Source organism: Haematobia irritans, chromosome 3 (assembly GCF_050003625.1).
Source record: "Haematobia irritans isolate KBUSLIRL chromosome 3, ASM5000362v1, whole genome shotgun sequence".
In the NCBI taxonomy this organism is placed as follows: domain Eukaryota; kingdom Metazoa; phylum Arthropoda; class Insecta; order Diptera; family Muscidae; genus Haematobia; species Haematobia irritans.
Window position 1 is genome coordinate 123,392,913 of NC_134399.1, and position 22,280 is coordinate 123,415,192.

At 29.5% G+C, this 22,280-nt stretch overlaps 1 protein-coding gene across 2 annotated transcripts in view; it reads right to left on the reverse strand.

Annotated features, from left to right (window-relative positions):
- Positions 1-22,280, reverse strand: part of LOC142228212 (uncharacterized) — a 73,117-nt gene that overhangs the window by 49,363 nt on the left and 1,474 nt on the right. For both annotated transcript variants that reach the window (XM_075298578.1, XM_075298579.1), the window contains exon 2: positions 6,706-7,056. In XM_075298578.1, the coding sequence (XP_075154693.1) occupies positions 6,706-6,839 (134 nt within the window). In that variant the 5' untranslated portion in view covers positions 6,840-7,056. The remainder of the gene's footprint in view (positions 1-6,705; positions 7,057-22,280) is intronic.

The following is a 22,280-nucleotide window of genomic DNA, read 5'->3' on the forward strand; positions in this document are numbered from 1 at the left end:
CATCTACTATAGAGAAATCTTGTATGTATACTTTTAGGCGGTAAAAGTATACATTGAAAATATTATGGTAAAAAGAAGAAAAATAACATAATATTCGACTCATGAACTCAATTAGTTTTTAAGAATTCATATCTAAAATCTTAACGCTATTTGCGATCTAAATGTGTAAAATACATTACAGTTAATGTAATAAAAAAGTGACACAGCATAACAAAAAAGTGGCGCAGAATAGTAAAAAGTTTAAAAAAAATTTTGTGACACAGCAAAAAGGTGACAGGTATCATCGATTGAAAAAAGTGGCAAACTTGTCACTAAAGAGGCGCTACGGTAACACTGCTGTCTGCCAGGCATATAAGTTTTAGTCAGTCTAGTGAAATCGCTAGGGACAGCGACAAGAACCTAAGCTTTATGTGGTCTCTTGTTAGTCAGTCACTTGCTACGTGGAACAGTGGGATACAATTTTACCATTAGATAATTAATGAGAATTTTGAACATTTAGAGCTGACTTTTAACCCCCATTTTCAGGAAGCTCCGTTAGTGCTACGTTAGCTACCGTACCGTACCGTACTATGGACATGTCTGTCATCTTGTCTATATATTCCATATGCCAGTTAGGAACTTAACTGCTAAAAAATATTCAGTTAAAGTTAACCGGAGAGAAGATATTTTGATTTTACTTTCTGTTAACTGGGAGTTAAAGTCTAACGGAGATATATGAAAATGGCCGTAAATCGCAAATTAAATTGAGATTTACATTTGATAAAATAAATAATATCAGTATCATCGTCATCAAATCAGAGGAGACATTGTACAACCCAAACAATATTTTTGTAGCATTTTTCCATAACTTGAAAGTCCGATGGGATCATCTTTAGAAGACGTACATACACTGAAAAAAATATTGTCGTGAGGTCAAAGATTTCATGTCTTTAAAATACGAATACAAATTTTGCTTAGCATGGAAGACGCATTTCCCTAAAATAAAGTTATTTTCCTTGTCCAAAAGTCGATAAACTTTTCAATGAAGTCTTATTGTCCTTATAATTAAGTGATTTGACTTAAAAATGGGTATCTTAACATGAAAGAAAAAATTTATAGGCTAAGGTCAACTTGACTTTAATAATTCAGAAAAATTCTTTAAATTTAATGAAATTGTCTTTAAATTTGTTGTCTTTTTGCATCTTGTCTACAAAGCAAAAAATCGTTCAAATATAGGACATGTTTTTCAAAACTTTATTTTAAAGAAGTTTTTTACTTCAAACATAGCATAATTTCTACTGGAAGTCGAGTCCTAATTTGGAAAATAAAGTTGCCGTTAACTCGTTTTAAAGGACTTTGATAGCATATGAAGAAAAAAGCTGAGAAAGCGAAAAATTAAAATTTGCTTCCTAGAAGCAAGAACACAAAACCTAAATTTAAAAGAGAATTGTGTCTTAAAAGTATCCTTACTTGTATTCTCCGCTTCTTTGGCTCGGAATCAATACCAAATTTTTTAAAGTAAAGACAAAATCTTTGGAACCGAGTATGCTTTTTTTTCAGTGTATGTACGACTACTTTACTTGTTCTAGTCCATAAAAATAAACATCGAATTAATATGTCAATCTCTAATTCGATTACCACTGTACTACTGCATTTATTTGACTGAAGAAAATGCTTATCCAGTTCTAAAGTTTTTGTCTTTACATTAATGATTTTGGTATTGATGCCGATTCAATTCACTTTTTGATAATGGGAAAATTTTTAAATGAATGAATTATTTCATCTTTTGTCATCAAAATCCTTAATAGATAATACCAGCAATTTAAATATTCATATTTAAGTAAAAAGCGTCTTTAAAATAAAATCTTGATAGACATTATTCATACAATTGAAGAAATTTTACTATAATACTTAAGAAGTGATTCATTTTTATTTAAGTCAAGTTGACCTCTATTTTATGGAAAGATACCATAACAACTTTTGAATTCGAATCGCCTTACTGTTAGTAAGGACAAAATGCATTCAATGAAAAGTTTATCGACTTTTGTTCAAGTAAAAAATCTTTGCATCCGAAAAATGCGTCTTCTATGCTAAGAGAAGTTCACCAATGTGGTATCACAATGGACTAATAGTCTAAGTGAGCCTGATACATCGGGCTGCCACCTAACCTAACCTATGCTAACCAAAAATGGAAATCTTTAGGCTTATGACAATATTTTTTGCACTGCTTTGGCGGGTTTTGTATTATTTTTAGCTTTTTTATTGAAGGAATCGAAATACTATGTATTAGCTTCAGACATACATTCATTTACCAAATAACAAAAACGCAATAGCATGTATAGGCGACATGAATTAATGGAAAATGTATGTCCAAAGAAAACATTTCACCTAAATACTGATACACATGGAATTTCACATAACAAAATTATATAGGCGTGGATAAACATGAATGTCTCATTTAAATCTCGGTCATCATTATTAATGAAATGCTATAAATAAGAAATAAAAATCAGGCCAATGACCAATTGTTAAAGGGAAAATAATGTATCAATGAATATAATAAGTACTCGCAATTTATGTTGACCTTGTCCATATTTCTAGACTGCAAAAACATTTCGAGAATTTTAAATACGTGTGTATATTTTTAAATACAGAAGTGAACACCCACGGTCGCCTAAATTTTCTCCATATTTGGGAGGCGTCCAGCTTTGAGAGATTAATTTTAATGTGTTAATATAGCAAACGACAATTGTCTACTTTTGAGAGGCGTTCGGTTTCAGAGTGTCCAGTGTTTGAGAGGTTTCACACAAATTCTGATTCTACTGATTGTAAAATTTGATGCTATTTCCGATATTTCTTGCTTTTAAACAATAAAAGTAAACAATAAATTAAACAATAACAGTAAAAAAATATATATAGAGCTTTACATATCAGCCACCCTGTATAAAAAAAAAACTTTAATCCAAAGATGCAAAATCCTCAAAATGTCTCAGTTAATTTAAAATATATTTCATTAAATGAAACATGTTTTTCTTCACTTTAGGGAAGATTTGCCTTACTTCAATTACATACGACCTAAACATTGGGACACCAATTTCAAAGATTCGTGCCCTATTTTTAATGGAATAATATTTAAATGCCAAAATTATGAAGTCTCCTTCAATTAAAATCTCTTTATTTTAAAGAAAAGTGCCCTTACTATAGTGCAAATTGCGAGTCCTAAAATTTAGGCCACTATTTGTATCAGTTTACATGGCACATGGAAGGATGTCTAATAATTGGAAAATATGTAGATTTGCAAATTCAAATTTTTAAAAAAGTACAAAAAAGACATTTTTTGAGCGAAAAAGTACTTGTCCCTAATTTTAACAAGAATTCCATTGGAAGATTATTGTCAAGAGCTTCTTTAAATTGAACTTTAAAGAAAATAAAATTTTGTATGTCAACTCCTCAATTTTAAATATTTTCTTTTTTTTTTAGTTTTATATCCGCTTACAAAGACTACCGTAGTATTGTAATCACGGTGACCACAGTTGTTAGAATTCTTCCAAAAATGGTAGTTCTTTTTACTAATTCGTAGATTGGTAGAATTCATAAAAAAATAGAAAATTCATAGAAAAAATAGAATTCATACTTCATAAATTTTCTATATGAAATATTTTTACGACAGAATTTTCTATAGAAATAAAATGTTTACAAAATATTCTATAGAGATAAATTTTGACAAATTTTTTATAAAATTAAAATGTTGACAAAAAATAAAATTAAATTTTGACAACCTTTTCTATAGAATAAAAAATTTGACAAAATTTTCAATAGAAATAAACTTTTGACAAAAAATAAAATAAAATTTTGAAAAATTTTCTATAGAAATAAAATTTTGAAAAATTTTCTATAGAAATAAAATTTTGACAAAATGTTCTATAGAAATAAAATTTTGACAAAATTTTCTTTAGAAATAAAATTTTGACAACATTTTCTATAGAAATAAAATTTTGAGAAAATTTTATATAGAAATACAATTTTGAGAAAATTTTATAAAGAAATAAAATTTTGAGAAAATTTTCTATAGAAATAAAATTTTGAGAAAATTTTCTATAGAAATAAAATTTTGAGAAAATTTTCTATACAAATAAAATTTTGAGAAAATTTTCTATATAAATAAAATTTTGAGAAAATTTTCTGTAAAATTAAAAAATTTCTATAGACATAAAATATTGGCAAAATTTTCAACAGAAATAAAATTTTGACAAAAACTTCTATAGAAATAAAATATTGGCAAAATTTTCTATAGAAATAAAATATTGGCAAAATTTTCTACAGAAATAAAATTTTGACAAAAACTTCTATAAAAATAAAACTTAGCTTAACCAACATGCATGGTTTTAAGCTGAAATCAAAAAACAACAATAACGCTTAAAGAACAAAACCAGAAATAAAATTTTGACAAAATTTTCTATAGAAATAAAATTTTGACAAAATTTTCTGTAGAAATAAAATTTTAACAAAATTTTCTATAGAAATAAAATATTGGCAAAATTTTCTACAGAAATAAAATTTTGACAAAATTTTCTACAGAAATAAAATATTGGCAAAATTTTCTATTGAAATAAAATGTTGACAAAATTTCTATAAAAATAAAATTTTCACAACATTTTCTATAGAAATAAGATTTTGACAAAAAATCGAAAAATTTTCTACAGAAATAAAATTTTGACAAAAAATAAAACAAAATTTTATGTAGAAATAAAATGTTGACAATTTTTTCTATAGACATACAATTTTAACAAAATTTTCTATAGAAATAAAATATTGGCAACATTTTCTACAGAAACAACATTTTGAAAAAAATTTTGTTTGGAAATAAAATATTGGCAAAATTTTCTATAGAAATAAAATGTTGACAAAATTTCTATAAAAATAAAATTTTGACAACATTTTCTATAGAAATAAAATTTTGACAAAAAAATTTGATAAAATTTTGACAAAAAAATTGATAAAATTTTCTATAGAAACAAAATTTTGACAACATTTTCTATAGAAATAAAATTATGACAACATTTTCTATAGAAATAAAATTATGACAAAATTTTATATAGAAATAAAATTTTGACAATTTTTTCTATAGACATACAATTTTAACAAATTTTAGAAATAAAATATTGACAAAAGTTTCTATACAAATAAAATATTGACAAAATTTTCTGTAAAAATAAAATTTTGACAACATTTGCTATAGAAATAAAATTTTGACAAAATTTTCTATAGAAATAAAATTGTGACAAAATTTTCTGTAGAAATAAATTTTTGACAACATTTTCTATAGAAATAAAATTTTGACAAAAAATTTGATAAAATTTTCTATAGAAATAAAATTTTGACAAAAAATAAAATAAAATTTTTACAACATTTTCTATAGAAATAAAATTATGACAAAATTTTATATAGAAATAAAATATTGACAATTTTTTCTATGGACATACAATTTTAACAAAACTTTCTATAGAAACAAAATATTGACAAAATTTTCTATACAAATAAAATTTTGACAAAATTTTCTGTAGAAATAAAATTTTGACAAAATGTTCTATAGAAATAAAATTTTGACAAAATTTTCTATAGAATTAAAATTTTGACAAAATTTTCTATAGAAATAAAATTTTGACAAAATTTCCTATAGAAAAAAAAATTTGACAAAATTTTATGCAGAAGTAAAATTTTGACAAAATTTTCTATTGAAATAAAATTTTGACAAAATTTTCGATTGAAATAAAATTTTGACGAAATTTTCTATAGAAATAAAATTTGGCAAATTTTTCTATACAAATAAAATTTTGACAAAACTTTCTGATGATATACATTTTTGATAAATAATTTTTGATAAATAATAATAATAATATTTTGGTACTTTTTGGTAAGATTTTCTCCAAATGTTGGTAGATTGTTTTTATCTCAAGTTTCAACCGTGACTGTAATGATTCACATTATTTTACTAAGTGATCGATAACTTCTTCTCTAGAAAGTGTTCGTGTGGAAGCGTAGTATAGAATCACATGCTTTTTACGACGAAAACATTCTTGAAATTCAAGACAATCGTGTTTTTGACTCTTGCTTTTAAAAAATCGAGATTTTCTTGCCGATTTTCTTAACTTGTCTGTTTTGCCAATTTTGTAAAAGACCATTAGCAAATATGTTTGTTAAAGACTTTCTCAAAATATTAAAATATTTTGTCAAAATCTGATATCGGCTCAAAACTGTATACACAAAATGTACTAAATCATTCGCGGGGATACCATGGTACTGAAAAAAGTACTATAGTACTGCATTTTCCATGCCTGCCTTGGGTCGCTTTTAGTTTTCCAAACGGTTTCTATTCGAACTCTTTCGTACAAATATTGATCTGAATCGCAAAAAAAAATCACAAAACTAAAACAAGGATGAAGTGAGGCCCTAGGGAAAATAAAATATTCTGTTATTGTTATTTTCTTTGCCAATGTGGAGTCAAAATATCTCCCAAAAAACGACATAAAAGGATAGAGTGAAGTAATTGGAAAATAAAAATATTCTTCTATTGTTGTTTTGTCATTTTGGAGTCTTTTTTAACACTTTCGAATTCCAATTGATTTTTCTCCCATGACACCAATAATATTTACTATCAGTAAATATAATACATATGTACAAATAAATTTTATAAAATTTTATAGAAATAAATAAACTTCGACTTACCATGATAATACTCCCACAGAGATTAATGCAGCCACGACACTTTGAAAAGTTGTATTCCTTGGCAGGGCCTTCAACTGTTGTACTCTGCTCTCCACACGGAATCGTTCGTTCAACATACTTTTAATCCTTTGCATTTTTTTATCCTTGGGTGATTGCTTCTTTTTAATGCAATTTATTGCAAATATTTTATAGCGCTCTTTTTAAATAAATTGTTTACTCGTTCTTGGTTCGTTTAATAATTCCCAAAAAATGTTTAAAATATGAACACAAGGAATATTCTCAATTTCACTTTGTTTTCACTTTTCAAGGTTAATTTCTCATTTGTCATTAACCCAAATTGAATTGCACTTTCTAGGGGAAGGAATAAGAAAAATAAATTAAAACAAAAAGATTCACAATGTTTTTATTTTTGAATAAATCAATTGAAAATGGTAAACATTTTGCACATTTAACTGCCAAAAGGCAAAGTATTAAATTTTCTAGATATTTATAAAATACGTATTTGACTTTTTTAAATAACAATTCTCACAATCTGCTTTTTGTCCCAAATGCAATGACAATATCATAGAAACTGAAAAGTTTTTTGAAAAATGCTTAAGGTAGAGGGCGTTATATTTGAGTCTCGTGCATTCTTTGTAATTTCTTTTTTACCAAATATTTTATAGAATTTAATTATTTTTGTTTTTGAGTAGAGGAAATCCTCAGCATCAGTATTTTGCAACGTCATCAACACTCTTGATCATAATCATCATCATCATCATCATGTGAATTATATGGACTGAATGACTGAATATTGTGTGGTTCACTCACATTTCCTTGTCATCATCATTACGCTCCTATTGTGTACTATATTTTTCAAATGGTCAAATGGCATTTTACCAAAAACGCAAAAAATATGAAATATTTAAAACGGAAAAACATTTCGTCAGAAATACACGCAAAAACACAAAAATAAACAAACAAAAGCCAACACTGTTGAATACAAAAATTCGTGTCAATACAAATGGCCATATTTTTTATACTTCACACCATTCTGTGGTCGGGGTGCAATAGCTGTGTTCTCCGAGAAAAAATGTCTGGTCCACTAGATCCCTTGTGAGTTGTCTGTTAATCTAATTATTGTTACTACAAAGTTTGGACAAATTTAACACAAGGATATTGTCACATAAACCTGCAAGGTTTCACTTATATCGGTTCAGATTTAAATGTAGCTTAGATTTATATGCCATATAATTATGACAAATTTTAGACAAACAAATATCGTTTCCCATTTTCCTTTCGCTGAGATTTGTTTGGAAGAAAGGTATATACGTTTTGTGATAAACATTAATACTTTTACAGGATGTAAAAATAGTTTCATAAAACAATATTTTCTGGCTAAATGCATCTTCTCTCACATCTTTCCCACTTTCTCGAGGTTTTTTAGTTTTTAGAACCCTTTTCTGTAGTGCAAACAATTTAGAAGAAATTAGTCGCAAGCAACTCAAACATTCAAACAATTATATTTACATATATAGCATAGTTTTGGGCGCCAACGAGTCGATGTAAAGAAATTTTATTTAACAGAAACATACATTCAGTTGGCCACCGTGGAGCAGTGATTAGCATACCTTAGCATACTTGCATACAAAGGGTCGTGAGTTCAATCCCTGCTTCGTCCGAACTCCAAAAGGTTTTTTTAACATATATTCCAAAAATGTTCGGAAGATTCCGAAAAGATGTTCGACAACACATACTACTATATTACATTTTTACTATGAAACTTCAAAATGTACTTGATATAAACGAAATGTACTGTGTTTTTGGACCAAGAATTATTTTTTTATTGCAAAAAACAAATTGTAACAAAAAACTGTTTTGGTGATAAAAGTTTGTAATTTTCGAAGAAGTTAAAAAATTCTAACAAAAGAAAAACGTTTTCGCTACACATTTTCCAAACGTTTTTTATTTTCTTTGTGTATATCACGATATTTTAGATAGATAAAGAGTTACGCTTGAACGTAGAATGTACACTGAAAAAATATTTACGTGATATTAAAGATTACGCAACCTAAATTTTTGGATGCGAAATTTACAAAATATTAAGGACAAATTTCTTTAAAATAATGACATTTTAATTAAAATAAATTGTATAATCTTTGCTTTAAAAATTTTTTTCATTAAATTTAGGACACAAATTTTGTAAATTTGCGACCCTCCGTTAATGTCGCATGTCTTTGAACTAAGGCTAATTTTCCTTAAAGTAAAAAAATACATTTTTGATTTAAAGAAATTGTCCTTAAATTACCTGAAATATTGAAACTTTAGATTTAAGATAAAAACGCTTCAAATATAGGCTAAGAATTATTTTGAGGATTTAGCGTCTTCGGTTAATTTTTTTTTTTTGGAATTAAGAAAACATTTTTTACTTGGAAGCATCCGTTATAATTTGGATTTTTAAACTGTCGTTTGTTTGTACGTGAGTACCTTTATTAATAAACCGCGAAAAGAGAATGAAAATTTGATAAATCCTAATTTTAATTTTATTGGCCCTAGATTTAAAGCCAGATAGGTCGCTAAAAATGTTCTTTATTTTAAAGAAACCCCATCTTTGGCTCGGAATCAATCCTTAAGGGAAGGTCAAAATCTTTAAGGGAAGGTCAAAATCTTTGGATCCAATAAACTTTTTTTTTTGAGTGTAAGGTCCATTTTCATACCCTAAGCCACATAGTGGTCAGGGTATAATAACTTTCATCCGACAAAAAATGTGCCTACCAGATATATTGATTTTACACACCATAAAATATACACCGATCGTTAAGAATCACCTCCTCTATATATTCCTTGGTGTCCGTACTTCTGTCCGTCCGTCTGTCCATGTATTTGTTGCTCGATTTTTAACGGACTTTTTATGAAATTTGGTATGTAGAGTTTTTTGGAACAAGGATAAACGCTATTGAATTTGAAAAATCGGTTAAAATTTAGCCATAATACTCTTATTTATTAAGCAATGTTACTCAAATTTCATGTATTGATTTCCACAAATTTAGCTACATTACCCACACTAATTGGACGATTTTTTTATTAGTCGACTCAATATTATGGTGCTTTCTTTTCTGAAAAAAGTGCTTTGCCTTTTTCTGTATAGCATTCGCATTTTTAAAATGTTGCCAGCAACCTAAAAAAATGCTATCATTTCAGCGGGCAAAAAAGAATTCAAAGGAGCAAACAGGGCAATCGCAGCCCTCTTGTTTGTCGGCAATGCTGAAAATGCCCGCAATTTGCCCTATGCGTGTCACTATTTTCACAACAAAATTCGAAGCGTTTTCGCACTGTTTTTATACCCTCCACCATAAATTGAGGGTATATTAACTTTGTCATTCCGTTTGTAACACATAGAAATATTGCCTTAAGACCCCATAAAGTATATATATTCTGGGTCGTGGTGAAATTCTGAGTCGATCTGAGCATGTCCGTCCGTCCGTCCGTCTGTTGAAATCACGCTAACTTCCGAACGAAACAAGCTATCGACTTGAAACTTGGCACAAGTAGTTGTTATTGATGTAGGTCGGATGGTATTGCAAATGGGCCATATCGGTCCACTTTTACGTATAGCTCCCATATAAACGGACCCCCAAATTTGGCTTGCGATTGCTCTAAGAGAAGCAAATTTCATCCGATCCGGTAAATTTGGTACATGGAGATAGTATATGGTCTCTAACAACCATGCAGAAATTGGTCCATATCGGTCCATAATTACATATAGCCCCCATATAAACTGATCCCCCGATTTGGCTTGCGGAGCCTCTAAGAGAACCAAATTTCATCCGATCCGGCTGAAATTTGGTACATGGTGTTAGTATATGGTCTCTAACAACCATGCGAAAATTGGTCCACATCGGTCCATAATTATATAGCCCCCATATAAACCGAACCCCCGATTTGGCTTGTGGAGCCTCTAAGAGAAGCAAATTTCATCCGATCCGGCTGAAATTTGGTACATGATGTTGGTATATGTTCTTTAATGATCATGCAAAAATTGGTCCACATCGGCCCATAATTATATATAGCCCCCATATAAACCGATCCCCAGATTTAACCTCCGGAGCCTCTTACGAGGAGCAAAAGTCATCCGATCCGATTGAAATTTGGTACGTGGTGTTAGTATATTGTCTCTAACAACCATGCAAAAATTGGTCAATATCGGTCCGTAATTATATATAGCCCCCATATAAGCCGCTCCCCAGATTTGACCTCCGGAGCCTCTTAGAGGAGCAAAATTCATCCGATCCGGTTGAAATTTGGTACGTGGTGTTAGTATATGGTCTCTAACAACCACGCAAGAATTGGTCCATATCGGCCCATAATTATATATAGCCCCCATATAAATCGATCCACAGATTTGTCCTCCGGATCCTCTTGGAGGAGCAAAATTCATCCGATCCGGTTGAAATTTGGAACATGGTGCTAGAATGTGGTATCTAAGAAACACGCAAGAATTGGTCCATATCGGTCCATAATTATATATAGCCCCCATATAAACCGTTCCCCAGATTTGATCTCCGGAGTATCTTGGAGGAGCAAAATTCATCCGATCCGGCTGAAATTTGCAACGTGGTGTTAGTATAAGGCCGCTAATAACCATGCCAAAATTGGTCCGTATCGGTCTATAGTTATATATAGCCGATCCCCAATCACACAAAAATTGGTCCATATCGGTTCATAATCATGGTTGCCACTCGAGCCAAAAATAATCTACCAAAATTTTATTTTTATAGAAAACATTGTCAAAATGTTATTTCTATAGAAAATTTTGTCAAAATTTTATTTCTATAGAAAATTTTGTCAACATTTTATTTCTATAGAAAATTTTGTCAAAATTTTATTTCTATAGAAAATTTTTTGCAAATTTTATTTCTATAGAAAATGTTGTCAAAATTTTATTTCTATAGAAACTTTAAACTTAATTATATACATATTTTATCGGCCTTTTTAGTTTAATATATACCACGTATGGACTATGTGGTATATATAGGGTGATTTGTTAAGAGCTTGATAACTTTAAAAAAAAAAAAAACGCATAAAATTTGCAAAATCTCATCGGTTCTTTATTTGAAACGTTAGATTGGTCCATGACATTTACTTTTTGAAGATAATTTCATTTAAATGTTGACCGCGGCTGCCTCTTAGGTGGTCCATTCGGAAAGTCCAATTTTGGGCAACTTTTTCGAGCATTTCGGCCGGAATAGCCCGAATTTCTTCGGAAATGTTGTCTTCCAAAGCTGGAATAGTTGCTGGCTTATTTCTGTAGACTTTAGACTTGACGTAGCCCCACAAAAAATAGTCTAAAGGCGTCAAATCGCATGATCTTGGTGGCCAACTTACCGGTCCATTTCTTGAGATGAATTGTTCTCCGAAGTTTTCCCTCAAAATGGCCATAGAATCGCGAGCTGTGTGGCATGTAGCGCCATCTTGTTGAAACCACATGTCAACCAAGTTCAGTTCTTCTATTTTTGGCAACAAAAAGTTTGTTAGCATCGAACGATAGCGATCGCCATTCACCGTAACGTTGCGTCCAACAGCATCTTTGAAAAAATACGGTCCAATGATTCCACCAGCGTACAAACCACACCAAACAGTGCATTTTTCGGGATGAATGGGCAGTTCTTGAACGGCTTCTGGTTGCTCTTCACTCCAAATGCGGCAATTTTGCTTATTTACGTAGCCATTCAACCAGAAATGAGCCTCATCGCTGAACAAAATTTGTCGATAAAAAAGCGGATTTTCTGCCAACTTTTCTAGGGCCCATTCACTGAAAATTCGACGTTGTGGCTCGTTAGTAAGTCTATTCATGATGAAATGTCAAAGCATACTGAGCATCTTTCTCTTTGACACCATGTCTGAAATCCCACGTGATCTGTCAAATACTAATGCATGAAAATCCTAACCTCAAAAGAATCACCCTTTATTACGGTGTTAGGAAGTTTTAAGATACCTTGCCATCGGCAAGTGTTACCGCAACCCAATTCGATTGTGGATGACAGTCTTCAGTAGAAGTTTCTACGCAATCCATGGTGGAGGGTACATAAGCTTCGGCCTGGCCGAACTTACGGCCGTATATACTTGTTTTTTTTTTTTTTTTTTGGAAAAAACCCTAAAAAGTACATTTTTCAGGCAAAATGCACAAAAAAGAGCATTTTGTTACAAGAAAAGAAAACACCGTTAGTTATTACTATATCTGTAAGAGTGAAATCAAGTATAGCTCTTAAGATCAGGCGTTTCTATTCAGATTGAGATAAACATGTAACCCTTCATTTTCTTCTTACGGGTTTTCCCAAACCTATTTCAATGACACCCCACAAATGCTTATGTTGATAAATTCAATAGGCGTAGTTTAAGGTGTTATAGTTGGCTCCGTCCGACTTTCTACTTTAACTATTGTTTTACTCATTATTTATATTACAGGTCAAATAAATCGTATAAAATGCTCGCATACCTTTTGATATTGGTAATTTATGATAAGCTGCATCTATTTATTTCGCTTCACTATATCTTGTTGCCATTCTAAAATACAAAAATCATTTACAATAAACTGCTATTGGCAATGAGTTATTCCTGATGAGATATCCAAAACATGTCAACAATATCCTGCGTATACCATACAAATGTTTTATCCCGTACAAAAGAAAATAAAACAGCTCTAATATTGTTGTCCTTGCAAATACAAACACGAAGGACACATTATTATGACTGTGCTATTGTTGTAGCGACTGTAAAGATAATACTCACAGACACCAAAACGTGCAGGAAGGATATATGCAAAGGGCAAAAACAAATCTGATACAGTTCAATGAATGGCCAAGATAAACATCCAAGGATAAGAATGAAGGAGAGTGAGCAAGTGCAGAGATAATAGAGAGCAAAGAGTGATTAGATAATTTACAGATAAATTTGTTAGAATATAAATGTAAATGCCTGGGAAAATAATAGAATTCTAGAGTAAGGTTGTGGAAGGGAATTATCTAAAATGAGAAACATGGGGAGTAATACATTTTGCGAAGAAGGATATAAGAGGAAATGTTGCGATTGAAAGGTGTATGTAAGCAAAATTAATTGAAAATAAATAAGAACACAATACACGAGTAAACCACTTTTGAATATATTCCCACTGAGGATTCTGATGGTATTTGTTTATTTACTCTTAATGGCACGAAGTACTACCAAAGGGTTATTTAAGGCAAAGATTATAGAAGAGGAAGATGGGAGATTGGCTACTGAGCACATAAAACCATTTACCACATTAGTTTAATACTCGAACCAAACGCGTATACGACAAGTATTGGCATAGCATTAAAATGCAAATAAAAAGAAATTAAGTGCATGAAATAAATTTCCATAAAGGGGAAAATGTAATTTATTTTGTTGTTGGCTAAAATTTAGCATTGTTTCATTAAGAAAATAAAATTTTTCATTTAAAAAATAAAAACGAAAAACAACTAAAAGATTACAAACATGTATTGAACTAACATGGTAAATGCAACATTTGGTAGAACGCAAGCCAATTTCCTATCTTCCTCAAGTTTATTGTCTTTGACTTAAGGGGTCGTGTCGTAAAGAGTAAATAAACAACTTTGCTTATTAGAATAAAATATGTAATTAATATATAACAACTAATATATTAAAAAATTAATATTATACGTAAATAGTTGGTTTTGTCAAAGGAATCCTCAGTTGTTTAATTAATTTTTATTGATTCAAATGAAGAAGTAAATTAAATCAAAATTTCGGAAACTTTTCACATTCCTCAAGCTTTCAATAAAAACTATTTTTGACCAATTTAAAAATCTTAAGTTTTAAGAAAAAAAATCCTAAATTGCTCTAGATTTTTTTTCAAAAAGCCCCAAACTTTTTTAAAAATGTATATAGATACAAAATGATTCTCTAAATTTTGTGTAAAGATACTATAGTGATCCCTTCAAAAATTAATTAATTATTTTAACAAAAAATTATAACAAATCAATTGAAAAATCGGGGAAAAAATAATTCAAGGTACAAATGGTCTATGCCAAATTAGTTATAAAATAAATAGTAAAAATTCGATTTATAAATACAAAAAGAAAAAATTCGAAAAAAACTCGATTTATCAAAAATTACAGAATAGTTATTTCGAAAAATTTTGAACATTTTTGAAAAAGAAAAACAAAAGGGGAAATACTTTTGAAAACTATAACAAAACCCAATTAGATAAAAAAATAAATTAAAAGCTAGTGTCGGCACCAGTATTCCCCCAAAATCCCTCCATAAGTGAAAAATCCCCTAAATTTGGGTGGGGAAACCCCCAACCTGGTTTAAGGTGATCATATTCTTTCTCTAGGTGCAACATCTGTCCGTTGTTAAGCTGATGCTAACTATAGCTAAAGAAAATTCTCAAAAAACTGTAAGAATCAATTACGGCGTGGTTAATATGGTAATTGTCGCCACACTGAAAATAAAAAAAATAACTTGATATTATAGATTACGCAACCGACACCGACACTGGAGCGGAGACGTATAGTGTTTGATGTGGTTTTCATTATTAGACTCTTGAAAGGTGAAATTAACTCACAACAATTAATTAGTAAACTAGGCATTAATGTGCCTTCACGTGTCACACGACAATATTTTCCATTAAAACTACGCGTCTGTAGAAATAATTACGAGGAGCACAATTCCTTTTATCGGCTCTGTAAACATTATAATGAATTTAGCAACGTATTTGATTTATCTGATCCGATACGTACTGTTAAACGGGGTTTGCTACACGTCGCCCAGCATCGAACACCACTTTAAGCTTTGTCATGAAACTTAGTTATAATTCTACCAAAGTCTGTTTTCCTCGTACCTCGGAAAAATTAAATGTCTCGTGAGTTGTTCTAGTTGACTTCTTTCCTGATCTGAACGTATCACTGTCACTGCCTTCCAAGTTGTTTCTGTTAACCTATGTCGTCTGTCAGCAAATTGTTCATACAACTACCGTTCTATTATTTGCTTCTATTTACTGTTTCCTGATTGTCGTCTCACCGATTCCTGTAATGTGATCGTCTCACTGATTCCTGTTTGTTACTATCCCTGTATTATGCCAACGTACACCAGATTTTGTTTTTTTCTTCTCAACTTATTTTTTTCTGGTTGTAATAGTCACTTTTTTATACTCTGAAGAAGTTGAATTTACTTTGATCATTTAAACCAGTTTTTTTATAACCCTTATTATTTTTTTTTCTTGTCCGTAATTATTATATTTAAGTCTAACGTTACTATATAAACTTATTGTATTCATGAATTTACCTTCGAACTGGCTTACCATAGCAATAAATAAATAAATTCTAGGACAAGCAATTTACAAAATATTAAGAACATTTTTTTTAAATAATGAATTTTAATTAAAATAAAGTTTGTAATCTTTGCTTCAAAAAAAACTGTTTATTAAATTTAGGACACAAATTTTGGAATTTTGGGTCCCACCGTTAAATCTGTATGTCTTTGAACTAAGGCAAATTTTCTTTAAAGTAAAGAAGCAAATTTTTGATTTAAAGAAATCGTCCTTAAATTAACTGAAATATTGAATCTTTAGATTTAAAATAAAAACGGTTTTGAAACCTTGTACTTATATTGAGGATTAAGCATCTTTGGTTTAAAGTTTTTTTTTTGGAATTAAAAAAACATTTGTTATTTTGAAGTACCCGTTATAATCTGGATTTTTAAACAGGTATTTGTTTGAACGTGAATAACTTCATTAGTGTACCGCGAAAAGAGATGAAAATTCGATAAATGAAATCTGTATTTTATTTTAATTTTATTGATCCTAGATTTAAAGCCAAATAGGTTTCTCGAGTTGCGATGCAGAATGTATTTTACACAAAATAAGGAGAATTAGTGTAAAAATAACAAAAAATAAAAAAAATAATAAAAAACAAGTAATGAAAGTCTAAAGTCGGGCGGGGCCGACTATATTATATCCTGCACCACTTTGTAGATCTAAATTTTCGATACCATATCACATCCGTCAAATGTGTTGGGTGCTATATATAAAGGTTTGTCCCAAATACATACATTTAAATATCACTCGATTTGGACAGAATTTGATAGACTTTTACAAAATCTATAGACTCAAAATTTAGGTTGGCTAATGCACTAGGGTGGAACACAATTTTTGTAAAAAAATATGGGCAACATTTAAATCTGAAGCAATTTTAAGGAAACTTCGCAAAAGTTTATTTATGATTTATCGCTCGATATATATGTATTAGAAGTTTAGGAAAATTAGAGTCATTTTTACAACTTTTCGACTAAGCAGTGGCGATTTAACAAGGAAAATGTTGGTATTTTGACCATTTTTGTCGAAATTAGAAAAAACATATATATGGGAGCTATATCTAAATCTGAACCGATTTCGATCAAATTTTGCACACTTGACTATACGACTAAGTGTTATGTTTGTACAAAATTTCAAGCAAATCGGTATAAAATTTGGCTCTGGCTGCTGGGTCCATATTAGTGCATATCGGGCGAAAGATATATATGGGAGCTATATCTAAATCTGAACCGATTTCTTCCAAAATCAATAGGGTTCTATTCTGACCCAAATTAGGAACATGTGCCAAATTTGAAGGCGATTGGACTTAAATTGCGACCTAGACTTTGATCACAAAAATGTGTTCACAGACAGACGGACGGACGGACATGGTTATATCGACTCAGGGACCCACCCTGAGCATTATTGCCTAAGACACCATGTGTCCATCACGTCTCCTTCTGGGTGTTACAAACATATGCACTAACTTATAATACCATGTTCCACAGTGTGGCGCAGGGTATAAAAATATACCATAAAAATCGTCAAATTGATGATCTGGCAACACTGAGTTTGGCGCATTCCCTTACACGTTTATATCATTCTCTTTAAAATTGCTCTAACATTGGTGCCCAATTTAAAAATTATTTTCAATGTTGGGAAATAGACCGATATCGCCACAACTCCTTTGGCCTTCGGGGTCTTAACATTTTTTACATTACTATAAATTTGCGTACCTTCGAAAGACTCTACTTCGAGTTCTTAAGAAAACCAGCAACTTTGGCTCTGAAATTCTAATTTTTGGAGGTAAACATGTAAGTTTTTTGTCGCAACTATGTTATTTTCTCGCACATTATGTATTTGATTTCGACAACAATTTTATGTTTGGCGAGAAAACAACATTTTCACGGCAAAAATATTGTTATCTCCCCATCCAAGAATAACATTTTGCTCTAGGATGTACCAAGGGAGTCCCCGTGGTGCAATGGTTAGCATGCCCGCCTTACATACACAAGGACGTGGGTTCGATTCCTGCTTCGACCGAACACTAAAAAGTTTTTCAACGGTTGATTACCTAACCTCAGTAATGCTGGTGATATTTCTGAGTGTTTCAAAGCTTCTCTAAGTGGCTTCACTGCAATGTGGAACGTCGTTCGGACTCGGCTATAACAAGAAGGTCCCTTGTCATTGAGCTTGAGGAAAGAAGTTCACCACTCTGGTATCACAATGGACTGAATAGTATAAGTGAGCCTGATACACCAGGCTACCAGCTAACCTAACGCAACCTAGGATGTGAATCTATTCCTTCTCTGGTGGTAATAAATTTTTCAGAGCTAACAAAGCTAACATTTTGGATATAAGTTTATATTATTCAGTGTGAATCACACTATCCTTGAGTGTGACAGGGAATATTATTAATAATTCATCAAGAAATATTTTTTATTATTTTTCCCAAATATTAGAGATCTGGAATACAAATAAACTGCGCGCATGTGAATGTATTTCTGTAATTGTCTTGTTTCTTTTTAGAATTCTTTGGACTGACCTCTTTTGCTGTAGCCTGCTTTTATTGACGAATACTATGTGCGGATAATTAATTGTGTTTGGTGTTTTTAGGCTTTTTTTTGTTCGTATTTGTTTTCTTAGTCTTTGGAATACTTAATATAAACCTTTATGTACTATAAAGAAATGGCGTGTTGTCTTTATATCCGTTCATACCCCCATGAGGTTTTACTTTTTGTTTCTTTTGCATTTGTTGTATTTCTTATTAAATTAAGTTTATTTGCCTTTGGGTTCGTTCTCATTCCTTGGCGATTTGGTTTTGGTTATTGCGTCGATTTTGCGCCATTGTCGATGATGCAGAACCGAAAAGAAATTGAAACCAAACCACAAACCAAAGAACAAAAGAAATTTATTTATGCGAAATGTATAGTAATTATTTTAATTTTATCCATGTCATTGACAAAACAAAAGCTAAAAATGTCGAACTAACGCTTAAAACTTATATATTTGCGATGGTGAAATGTTACCGTCAAGTTTGTAAATGGAAACTAAAATATATAAAAATGTTTAGCATGCTATGTCAAGATTGATAAAATGACCTATAAATAGGACGAAATTTTAACCAAATAACATAACAACACTAACAATATTTTTGAATCCTTAAAGTGGTGTGAAATCAGATCAGGAAGCAGTGAATTTTATACGGTGGATGTCAACCATTTAAGTATTCGTTGCACATCACTTCATCAGAAGGGAATTTTATACTATATTTTGATGTCAATTAATAAAATAATCAATAACAGAGTTATATAGTGAAAAAATAGTATTGACTAAATACGAAATTTTTAACCCTTAAATACGCACTGTATCTTTTAAGATACAGCCAGAAAAAAATCTTACGTCTTAACATTCTGACCGAGTTCTATGAAATCAAGTTTATTGCATTTGAAACATCATAACGCAATTTTTATAAAATATGCTTTGTAATGAAACAAAATTTTGCAGCAAAGATCATAAACTTTATTTTAATTAAAATTTCATTATTTTAAAGAAATTTGTCCTTAATATTTTGAAAATTTCGCATCCTAAAATTTGGTTGCGTAATCTTTAATATCGCGTAAATATTTTTTTTTCAGTGTATTCTCTACTTAAATCAAATTGTAAATAAAAACGTAGTTTAATGCGCACTGTATATATATATATATATATATATATATATATATATATATATATATATATATATATATATATATATATATATATATATATATATATATATATATATATATATATATATATATATATATATATATATATATATATATATATATATATATATATATATATATATATTTTAACCATATATATATATATATATTAACCAAATAACATAACAACACTAACAATATTTTTGAATCCTTAAAGTGGTGTGAAATCAGATCAGGAAGCAGTGAATTTTATACGGTGGATGTCAACCATTTAAGTATTCGTTGCACATCACTTCATCAGAAGGGAATTTTATACTATATTTTGATGTCAATTAATAAAATAATCAATAACAGAGTTATATAGTGAAAAAATAGTATTGACTAAATACGAAATTTTTAACCCTTAAATACGCACTGTATCTTTTAAGATACAGCCAGAAAAAAATCTTACGTCTTAACATTCTGACCGAGTTCTATGAAATCAAGTTTATTGCATTTGAAACATCATAACGCAATTTTTATAAAATATGCTTTGTAATGAAACAAAATTTTGCAGCAAAGATCATAAACTTTATTTTAATTAAAATTTCATTATTTTAAAGAAATTTGTCCTTAATATTTTGAAAATTTCGCATCCTAAAATTTGGGTTGCGTAATCTTTAATATCGCGTAAATATTTTTTTTTCAGTGTATTCTCTACTTAAATCAAATTGTAAATAAAAACGTAGTTTAATGCGCACTGTATATATATATATATATATATATATATATATATATATATATATATATATATATATATATATATATATATATATATATATATATATATATATATATATATATATATATATATATATATATATATATATATATATATATATATATATATATATATATAATATATATATATATATATATATATATATATATATATATATATATATATATATATATAATATATATATATTTTTTTTTTTTTTTTTTTTTTTCGGAAGAATCGGCAATCTTGTTCATTTAAGGGTTAAAGCAAACTGTGTTTTAATTAAAAGTTATTTATTTTAAAGGAAGAAAAATCATTTCAAACAATTTTTTTTCTTTTAATTAAAATAGCCTTCTATCCAATATATTTATCCTTACAATAGAAAAAATTGTGTGTCATCGAAACAAGGTCACAATCTGTGTTACTAAAACGGTTATTTTTTCATCAATCTGAATTATCTAAAGTATGGCTAAGGACATAAATATAAGTGTTCACCGCGAGTTGCCTAAGGAAATTGTAATGCTACCACTGAGATGGATTTAATATTTGTTTTGTAAATAAACTGTTGAATCATCATTTGTCCGGGCTAACATCTTAATAATAACCCACAGAAGCTATCAAACATTGACTAACAAGGGTTGAAATAAGTAGGTGGGGTATAGTGTGGAGATTCACATGGCCATACATAGTAGAACAGAGAGAGTAAACGATTTTGGGGTTGCATTTCTTGGGAAAGATAAATGGGGGATTCATAAAAAATGTACGATGTGCAATCATAGCCCAGAGATGGAAAATAACTAAGCGAGATAAATAAGGAAAGAAGCAACAGTGGAAATAAGATGAGATATAAATACTTTATAAGAAAGAGGAATTTCGTTTGTCTAAAATTTCGTTCCGGAGGGAAGTATTTTTTCTTTGGGTGTACTTTTTCCATGCGGCTCCGCAATAGATATATTTCTACTTCAATTCTAATTTTGCCTGAAGACACAAGGGAAATTCGTGGTCAACCTCTCCCTTATTATTCAATAATGTTCTGATATTTAATAAAAAAAATTATTACTAAAACAATATTTTAATAATTATTTATATTATTTATTTTAATATTTTTAATGGAAATTAAAATCAAATGTGTTGGGGCTATATATAAAGGTTTGTCCCAAATACATACATTTAAATATCACTCGATCTGGACAGAATTTGATAGACGTCTACAAAATCTATAGACCCAAAATTTAAGTCGGCTAATGTACTAGGGTGGAGCACAATGTTAGTAAAAAACAAGTAAGGAAAGTCTAAAGTCGGGCGGGGCCGACTATATTATACCCTGCACCACTTTGTAGATCTAAATTTTCGATACCATATCACATCCGTCAAATGTGTTGGGGGCTATATATAAAGGTTTGTCCCAAATACATACATTTAAGTATCACTCGATCTGGACAGAATTTGATAGACTTCTACAAAATTTATAGACTCAAAATTTAAGTCTGCTAATGCACTAGGATGGAACACAATGTTAGTAAAAAAAATATGGGAAATATTTAAATCTGAAGCAATTGTAAGGAAACTTCGCAAAAATTTATTTATGATTTATCACTCGATATAAATGTAGTAAACTCGGTATAGATTTATATATATATATATATATATATATATATATATATATATATATATATATATATATATATATATATATATATATATATATATATATATATATATATATATATATATATATATATATATATATATATATATATATATATATATATATATATATATATATATATGAAAT